Source organism: Formica exsecta, unplaced genomic scaffold, assembly GCF_003651465.1.
Source record: "Formica exsecta isolate Colony F162 unplaced genomic scaffold, ASM365146v1 scaffold33, whole genome shotgun sequence".
Classification (NCBI taxonomy): domain Eukaryota; kingdom Metazoa; phylum Arthropoda; class Insecta; order Hymenoptera; family Formicidae; genus Formica; species Formica exsecta.
The window spans coordinates 1,082,061-1,092,552 of NW_021850553.1; the positions used below are offsets into that span (position 1 = coordinate 1,082,061).

Genomic DNA, 10,492 nt, shown 5'->3' on the forward strand with positions numbered 1-10,492 from the left:
GTATAAACGAGCTATAATAAGATGTAAAGTGGATGAATCGTATCTTTCTTAATTGTATTCAGTAGCATTAAAAAGAATAAGACATAAAATAACATTCTTTTTCAATGACGGTTTAACGTGGCATATAGATTTGATCTCTTGTAGATTCTTAAAAATTTGCATAAAATGCGCACCTTCATTCTATCTGGCTCTTCATAATCAGGATCCATCTTGGGGTCCATAGTTGCATCACGGCGAAGCGACGTGTTTCTCGACGGCCCCAATTCCTCTTTTAGCGAATCAAATCCTGGCTGATCCAATCTTACCCTCGCTACAGCTTTTTCAACATCGTCGGTTACTAGCTCAACATTAAAGATACATTTGTTCACTATGTCCTCTCGTCCAATCTTATTGAGAGCCTTTTCTAATGTATTTCCTGTATGCAAATGAAGAACAAAACGTCGTTTTAATCATGATAAATTAAAAAAAAGTATATTTTATTAATTTATCTTACATTTATTATAATATATTCAACATTCTAAAACATTTTGTATATATTCAAAATATGTAGTATTGAAAGTATTATGTATGTGTGTAATAGATTTTATATATAAGGATCACAAAAAAAAAAAGACACGGTAGTGTCTCGCGCCAAATCACGCGTAGCAACGAGGCACTTCGGATATCTATACGCGAGTATATATATCCTTACATCAATACATATACACACACACACACACACACACACACACACACACACAAAATCAAAATTTATAGCCAATTATACCCTTGTTCGCTTTCCATCAATTTTGCACAAACCTGAATGTATTGCACACTGTGGATGGAAATAAGAACACCTCCGAAATATTAATAGAAGTTCACTCGTATAATGATTCTGATTTTCATATTCTTGATACAAGGTTATAAACATTGTTATTTTAAAATTTTTGAAAAATTTTTATATTGAAATAGACCTAAAGTTTAAAAATATTTACGCAGCACTCTTGAGAAATATGTTACTTCATCGAAAAATGTTGAAAAATATCTCGAGTAATTCAGATTCAGATTGAAAAATTTCGGCAAATAGTAAAACCGAGATGCACAAATAACGAAAAAAACGGCTAAAGACACTCAGATTTTAATCACTTTTGCTGTGCAACCGAGAATCACATACTACGGAATCACGACTGCGTGTTACTTTTGCCGATTGCAGAAACGCCACAAGAGTTACGTGCGAGTCAATGCCATTAGCGGGAAGAAGAGAGGGAACGAAGCGTGTATGTGAACTTATGTCAGGCATAATAATGCACAATGAGATCATCATCTACGACGTTCCTAGGAGAGATTCTTCGCGCCTGACTCAACTATAACGCGCGTGTCTAATTAATTGACCTTGCTCGAAGAAACAGGTTTTTTTTAAAGGTTACCAAGGCAGTAGCTCTCATTCATCGAAAAGTCACACGCTGCGCTCGTGTGTTGAAGGTATAAAGATAAATAAATAGTAGGATATAATATAATATCTGTGGAGAGACTCACCTGTAGCTTTGTTTCCGTTGTTTTGCCAAATTTTGAACATAGCAGCGGCCTGTTGTGCGGGTTTATCAGGGTACTCTTGCTTTATTAAGGCTACATCATTAGGCGGGATGTTTAACTCTTCCGCTAGCGGTTCCCAATCTTTATCTAATAGATTGGCGATGTCTGTTAAACGAATAGTCGCTCTATGTATGGCATCTGGTCTACCTAAGAATAATACACAATATTCAATAATATAAGTTTTGATAAAAAAAATATTGTTATTAATTAATTCTTTTTTTTCTACTACATTATTTACGTACTTATTCCGCCATCGCGCAAAAAACTATAGTTCTTTGATAACTCCAATAAATCGAGCTCGGAGACTGCAGTATCCGGAGAAATCTTCTCTGGCAGTAAAATATTTAGCGTGCAGATCGGTGTTTGCGGCAATTCACCCCTCGGAACTTTGGGCTCACTCATAAACATAATTCGCCCCATCATATCCGCGGCATCTGGATCTTTTATTCTTGCGGTGAATGGAACTCTATTTTCTTTGAAAGCTCTAAATGGTAGCTGAAGCTGTTCGCCAGTTTTCAGTACAGGCACGAGATTTCCCGAGAATTCCATATACTGTGTTTTTCCCTCCAAAACCTATAGCACAAAATAATATTTAATAATGCCTTAAGCATTCGAATAGTTCTGTATTATGCGTTTTAATAATTAATTTGCATTTTTATCGCCGACATTTACCTCGACGTCCCTACTTTTTGCGACTTCCGTAAAATGTTCCTGATGCTCTAAAGTTTTGTCTTCTTTGTCATCCGTCATACAGAATACACGTAATCTCGCTTCCAATGGATCTATCCGTTTTGCAAACACTACAAACCTATCAAAAAATGCATTAAATAGTATAATTGTTTTCTATATAATTCGCACACTTTATGTCATCACCTAAAATTTATGTTTTACGTAATTTATATCAACGTACTTAGCCATAAAGGGTACATGTGTCGCGTGCGTGTAAAGTTCCGTGGCCATTTTCGTAGCCTCGGAGATGTTACGGCAATCCATCAACCAAAAGCGAGCGGAAACTGTAGTAGTGAAGGAGACGCAGTCTTTCACAAAGGTTAACGGCGTCGAGCCTGTGACGTCCTCCCAGACTGCCCGAGTCTGACCCCCTGAACGACATACATGCCAAGTCCAATAACATTATTAAAATATGTCCGCATTATTAAAATATATTGCAAATACGCAAATGGCATAGGTGAAATATAGTGTAGTATATTTTCGCGCGACCGAAATTAAATACAGACGATTAATGATCAGATACAAATCAATGTAAAAATAATGTCGAGTGTATAACTATCAATCCGAGAAAAAGTTTCGTATTTAAAACGGTCGCTATAAGTGCGTTATTGTTAGGTGCTTCTTCAATGTGTGAGTAATATAAAAATAGATATGTGACTGATCGAATGATAATGCTTGCAAAATTAAGAAGAAGCGCTATTCATGTGAATGGTGTAAAAAGCAATTGTAAAGATATTATATGTATGGGTTTAATATAATAATTAAAGAATTTATATATGTATATGTATATATATATATATATATATATATATATATATATATATATATATGTATGTATGTATGTATGTATGTATGTATGTATGTATGTATGTATGTATGTATGTATGTATGTATGTATGTATGTATGTATGTATGTATGTATGTATGTATGTATGTATGTATGTATGTATGTATGTATGTATGTATGTATGTATGTATGTATGTATGTATGTATGTATGTATGTATGTATGTATGTATGTATGTATGTATGTATGTATGTATGTATGTATGTATGTATGTATATATGTATATATGTATCAATCAATATGTGTTTGTCATTAATATATGTTTTTGATAAAAAACGCACGCGCGCGCGCGCGCGGCTTTTAATAAAATTGGAATAAAAATTAAAAGCACAATTAGATACATATACTTGTTTTAAAAATAAAGATCATTTTGTATGAATATCGTAAAAATATTGATGCTTAAAATAGATTCTCAACAGATTGTGATTTAAGATAAGCTTGAATATTGGTAATATTCAGTGTGTGTAATATTGTTATAATAACAACATTAATCTTTTTCTCTCTCGTTTATAAGAGTGGATATTATATAAAGAATATTGTAACAACTTAAAATATATATATATCATGAGCACAATTTCATGTAAATTACAAATTACTAATATCAAAGCGATTACCAGTCAAACGAATGTGCTGAAACAAAACGCTTTAAAGTTAACGCTTACAATGGGCTAGGTATATATAATAAAATGTTATCTACTTTAATTGATAATCCATACCTAAATGACTCAATCCTAACAATATGCAAGCATTAACAATGAATTACAACAAGATATGTATACAATAATGATACTCAACGAAATTTTTCTATGAGACATGCAGCTACCATCTCCCTTTTAAATCTCTATCCGAAGGTCCTCGGGACATTTTCCGACAATATGGATGTAAATAACAAAAAATTGTTTAAAACATTCACGTAATACATGTCATGACAACATTGATCCCCGCAACATTGACATACATAAATTAATTCTCTTTGAATGAACACTTGACGTTGGAACATTTTTACATTTGCTAGTGTAGTAAATCACAAATTGTATAGATCATTGATACTGAACACAAAAAAGTTAAAAAGTGCTGCTAACATTCAAGCAACTTTCTCGTGAAATATACGATATTTTAGTTCGCAATCCCGATGACCTGAGAACAGACGAGATAGCCCACCGACTGTGTTCATGCCTGCTAAACTACAGTAAATCGAGATATTTGAATGCGCAACAACGTAGGTTCGGCAAGAGCGTAAATGTACACCAAAGGTGTATGCGGCGTATAATATTATATATTCGTTTCAGCCGTTTATCGGTAAGAGATTCTCCAGTAAGACGGTACGCTGCTCTACAATGTTACGTGCAAGCATATATTACCAGTTATGCTGCACAGGAGTCTCAAAGTCGGCGCGTCCCCAGAGTACTGGTTGATCATGCCTTTATTGGCTGCCTGTGGCACTGGGATAGTTAAAGTTATCGGTTTGTGGAACTTTCTTCGTCTCGGTTCCACGGTAACGATCGGCGACACAGCTACTCTATTTCCGAGTAACTTAGCCACGAGATCTGCCGGTATAGGATGTGCCTGTACAAGAATGATAATAACAGCTCTTATATTTTGAATGCGATAAATAAATCATGAAAAAAATAAATATACTCATTAAAAATATTTCTAAATTATTTTACTTTTTTAGAGAATAGATAAGCAAGCAATTTAAAAGATTTAAGAAAAACCTTCGTTTATGGAGTAGTTAATTATATTTAAATATCAAGAATGTAAAGAGTTAATAAGAGTAGATGTGATAAATTTAATTACATCAATAAAGAGAAACGGAAAAATACCTGTAAACCGACTCTGATCTTCTTAGTAAGGGCTGCTTGCGGGAAGACAGCTTGTACTTGTGGTACAGCAGACGATGATACAGTACCACCCTCGGGACCGACCGCATGGACCTCTTGCCTGATGCGAGATACTACCGCGAAGTAATGCGGAAAGTCTACGGTAAGTATCCTCACGATACGAGACGTTTGGAGATCTTCTAGTTGGCTTAGCTCTAAAAAAAGATATAATTCAGAGCTTATTATATATTTAAAAATTATATATTACACGAAGGAATTACTTTAAAAATGATACCTTCTCCCTCAAAGCTCTCGTTAAGCACATCTTGAACAGCCTCCTCGCTGGCTTCCAAAGTGTGCTCGCGCCAGGTCTCTCCATTGTCCGATCGTAGAATTACTATCTCCCGTTCTTTTCCGCGCAGCGACGCGAAGTGCGGTACCTCTATGATAACAGGGCTACGCATGAAAAATTTCTTAATGTTTGACAAAAAGCTGTCACTGAGAATAACTAATAAAGTATGTTATTTTCCGCTACACATAGTGCATTTGTATGTACACACGCGCGAGTTCTTTATTATTTTATATTCTATCTAAAAAAATTACAACCGTTTCATCATAAATTTCCGATGTCGCGTATCTGATATAAACAACATTAAGAAATGAATCGCGAAGTATGATGTAAGCGACATACCCTAAAAATTTTGCACCCACAGGACCCAACTCGAGGATGCGGCTGGCTAACGCTTCTCCCTCCATCAGGGGTGGTGGATTGGTCAGTTTGTCCCTCCTTAAATATCTGCATGTGACACGCATAGGCATCGCGGCTTTGCGTGGCGGAACAATCACGCGGACGCCGCTGTGCCTGCATCCGCGCATTGCACCGCCTCTCGCGTCCACCAAAAAGGAAACCAGAAAGCTGTAGAGATTTAGAAAGCGCGTTACTTGGATTAACGATATGCTATCAAGGACTGTCAAAAATATATCGCGAAAAAATAGTTGCGCTATTATGTATATATGTAGGTTGCATACAAAAAGTCAAAATATATCCTTTTGTATATCCAAAATATATGTATCTTCGACAAAAATGTATAGATGTAATTTTGCTTGTTTGAAACTTTTATAATGATTTACATTAATTTTATCCTATGCAATAGGAAAAAAGAATATATATTATATACATTGTAGCTTTTTCTTAAAAAATCCCGTATTAGAAGATGTAATGTAAAAGAAAAAAACAATATAATAGATATCTATAATTGTTATGAAGACATTTTATATTAAAATTTCACAAAAATCGTAATAAGTTAATATTATATTAGAAAATGCAAAATATTATGTTTAATATAATTTTTTATATTAATATCAGTCACAATGCATTGTACAATTGCCGACGCGAATTAACTAGTATTAAAAATATGCGCAAAGCCAGAAAGCATAATTCTCGAAATTGTACTATATATAAAGCGTGACGTTGGTAGTTATATAACGATTTCATGAGATTTTGTAAAAATTTTGACACAATGCGCATCAGTCGCGTTAATGACGCGATATCATTAGTTGTGATGTTATCTTTTCAAAAGTAAATAGATTCACATTCTATGTTCTATTATCGTCATTTAATTATTATGCGTAAATGTAATTACTCTGATATAATGCAATTATGTGAAATAGATAAAATTACGATAATGAGCTGCGTATAAAAGATGTACGGCAAAATAAAAAGAATGGATAAATAAAACAGCTATCTATATTTAAGTTTAATCTGTGGATATTTGCATAAGACGACAAATATGAGCTGTATGAAATATATGTGTCGCAAAATAAGTGATAAATAAAACAGCTACCTACGTCAAATCTATATGGGTGTTTATACGAGGCGTTTGTGTTGGATGGGGTGTAATATAGCCGTAAGCGTCAAATTAACGACATTGAAAGTGTCTAATCTAATTCGATTCAAACGAGAATTGGGTCTATTCTCAATCGCTCTCAACTACTACATAGTGTAGCAATGCTAGCGCTGAGAATTCCACTCTGATGAACCTATAAATTATTCACAAGAAAATTGTGCAATGCGCATTGCACAGTGAATGCATTAGTTTGACAAAGACGTCTTAAGGACGTTTGACGCAGTATTGACAACATGGTTATTATTACGACTATTCAAATATGAAGCCAATAACAATTACCTCCGTAGAAGTAAATTTGTTTTTTTTTCTGATTTTAAATTAAGATTCAGTAAAGCATTTGTATAAATTATGCGATTACGTATATCTCTCATCGTCGTAAAGAGCTCGAGCAGTATAAGAAAATTCGAGATAATTAAGAGAGGCGCGTATCCGTCGTTTTATTCATTATACCCATATTTTTCAAAATAAATTTTGCTGATGAAGATTCAATCATATTTAATTCATGAATCATCCTTTAGTAACGTCGAACAAAGCTATTCACTGAGCAATACGACGCTTCTGAGAATAATAAGAATCAGCAGCTACAAGAGATTGTGTAGTGCAGCGACAGATAGGCTGTGAATATGACAAAGAGAAGAACTGAAAAAAATCGAGGGAATAATGAATACGGCAAACTGCAGAAGCTAAAATTGAAGAGAAGATCACTTACTTTCTCCACTGTGGAATTCTGCGAGAGTAGCGCAAATAAAATAACAGAGAAGATCGGGAACAAAATAAAAACGCGTTAGTATTCATTCGTTCATAAACATGATGATGAGATGACATAGAAAAAGAGAGAAAAAAAGATGAGATCGTGATATATCGCTAACACTAGCACATTTTTACATAGATTTTTGAGCATATTCGATTATTGGATTTATAATTAGCACGATGTTACACTGATTCTTGATAACTGTATATCAAACGATATACCAAATTTTTTTCTAATTTTCATTTTGTTTTTCGTAAAAATTGCTCCTAGGTTGCGACGATGATGATTCGAACACTTCGAAAACCTGCACTCATCACACGCAAACACTTTTCTATTGTACATGACTACGAAACGAGCAGTAACAATAATAATTATGTATTATAGTAGAGAGACGCCACGCAGCACACCATTCACACTTTGCGGAAAAAAGATATATCTCGCGGAAACAACTTAAAATAATGACGTATCGAAATCTGTTCGCTGAAATTGCAATCTTGGCAATTGCATAAATTAATAATTCTTAATTTGTGTATATAAATATAAATTAATTTTTTATTCCTTTCTCATTGAAAAAGACAAAGTTGTATAAAGACAAAAAATTACTGCGTATTTTTATTAAATACGCCATTATGATTAGTGCAACAGATTCCGTCACATTCCTATAAGAAATAATATAATTTTAATTATTTATATAGAAAGAAAACATCCAGCAGTTGTTGCAACGATGAACTCTCCTCTACTTTCTACACAATTTTTTGGACGAACGATTCTTTCTTTCATAAATATGCTATAATATAGCATGCTCAATATCTTTTTTTATTTTCATCTCTTCTTTCAAAAGAAAATTGCACTTATTATATCGTTATATTTAAATTATATATATAATCTATTTGATTTTAATAAATATCATTAATGTTTTCATTATCATTAACAATTATGTTTCGCATTTGTTATCGTGGAATAAAGTAAGATTTGCTGGTGTGTACCTGTCCCTCCACATTCCTTGTCCTTTCGGCACGGTATTGAAGGCTGCCAACGAGATGCATAAGGACTCTAGGGACTCGCTATTCTCAGAACAGAACCGATTTAGATTATCCGATTATAATGATCTCGTGTCATGCTCATGCTGTCTCGTTTGTACAAATTGTATCCTTTTTTGTTTGCAGTCATTATATTTCGTCGTTTTAAGTCACTTGAGAAAAGTGACCTGTGCTTTTTTCAAATGATGCCACGTGCAGAAATGACGAGATGCTAAATCCTCATACGTGGTGTTAGATAGTATAATAGAAATTAACTGATTTACGATGGTTAAGATTTTCCACGTGAAAGGAAACAGGTTCGCAAATCCCTTTATTCGATCTGTTGCGGACATTCTTCAAACTCATTTGCTCAAATTAGCCAAGTGGTTAGTATAAATCGCAATAATAAATGAGATCATTCACAATGTCAAAGAATCGTTCATCCAAATAAAACGTGAAAAACAACATGCTCAACACTAAGTAATAGAACTTTGCTACGAGTAAGCAGGCTGTAACGAGAACATCAAGCGTTCTTATCGAGCTGGCTGAATGACTGTAAAGTATCGCGTCTTATAGCGAATGTTAAGTAAAATAACAGATAATATACATACTATATAGTGTTGTGATCTTATGTGATTATTGTATTTTAAAATAATTACTCATTTTAAAAAGATTATTGAAATAAGAGCATATTCTTCGTGTGTATGATTAAATATTTTAGCTAGAATTTTATATACATGCTATACTATTTTCTTTTCTTGTGCCATAACTGGACATATTTATATCGAAAAAGTCTAATAGTAGCATAATTTAAATGTATTGATTTATAACACGTGTCTTGTAAACCTAGCGCAGACGTGAAAGATGATGCACATACTGCGTGTGATTTCAATAAAATATAACCATTATAATATTAAGTAGATATTAAGATGAGCTATATATCAACGATCGTACGCTCATAACAGTGATGTATACCCTTATAGTTTTTATGTCCCATATAAAAATAAATGTGAAATATGCAATCATACATATACAAAATTTTCATCTAAATTCACAAGTGCACTGTTATATTCTTTTCAATTTAATATCTGTTATCATTGACACGCCATTTGATCTTGATAATGCGACAATTAGAAAATAATTCATTTATCGTGATGTTATGAGCAACGATAGATAATCTTGATTTTAAAACGATATTTGAATAAAAGCATCAATTATCATATATACATATATTGTTTGTGCCTATCACATTACCAATTCAGAATTAGGATAATAGAATTAAATGGGTAATTTATCGAGCAGCCAATCATCTGTTAGGTTAATCAGAGCAGAAAACTTTCACCAACACACATATATTGTATCACACTATAATACACATCATTATTGTTTCGTAGTATCAATACAATGTCAATCGCGATATGTACACCGGAGTACAAGGTCGCGCAGTATTACAGATCACATTTCTCGTAATATTGAATAACGTTATTTTTACATTGTCCCATTCTAGGTTTACAATAGATAAAAGTTGCTGCGTGCAAAATTAAACCAAAATTTTAACATCGATATATTTGAGAAATTCTTCTTTTACGATATATTACATATTACATCATATATCACGATATATTCAAAATTGGAAAAAATGAGTATTATATATCTTGTTTAAAATATCGAAACCTGATAATGTTTAAAATTGATAAGAAGAGAAAACGCGCGCGCGCGTGGTTCTCTTCTAAAATTATAAAAATTTAGTTTTTATAATCAAGACAAAATCGATGATTGCATAGTTTCTGGAAAACTATGATAATCTTTCAAAATTATTTCTCGTATAAATAACTTTCAGTTATATAT

At 33.2% G+C, this 10,492-nt stretch overlaps 1 protein-coding gene across 1 annotated transcript in view; it reads right to left on the reverse strand.

The window, feature by feature from the left end:
• The window catches only part of LOC115238234 (ankyrin-2-like), a 75,520-nt gene that overhangs the window by 24,637 nt on the left and 40,391 nt on the right, over positions 1 to 10,492 (reverse strand). Inside the window, 10 exon segments of the mRNA XM_029811864.1 lie at positions 174 to 415; positions 1,516 to 1,719; positions 1,815 to 2,145; positions 2,245 to 2,380; positions 2,483 to 2,672; positions 4,509 to 4,713; positions 4,971 to 5,182; positions 5,263 to 5,423; positions 5,659 to 5,883; positions 7,584 to 7,601. Coding sequence (XP_029667724.1) covers positions 174 to 415; positions 1,516 to 1,719; positions 1,815 to 2,145; positions 2,245 to 2,380; positions 2,483 to 2,672; positions 4,509 to 4,713; positions 4,971 to 5,182; positions 5,263 to 5,423; positions 5,659 to 5,883; positions 7,584 to 7,601 — 1,924 coding nt within the window.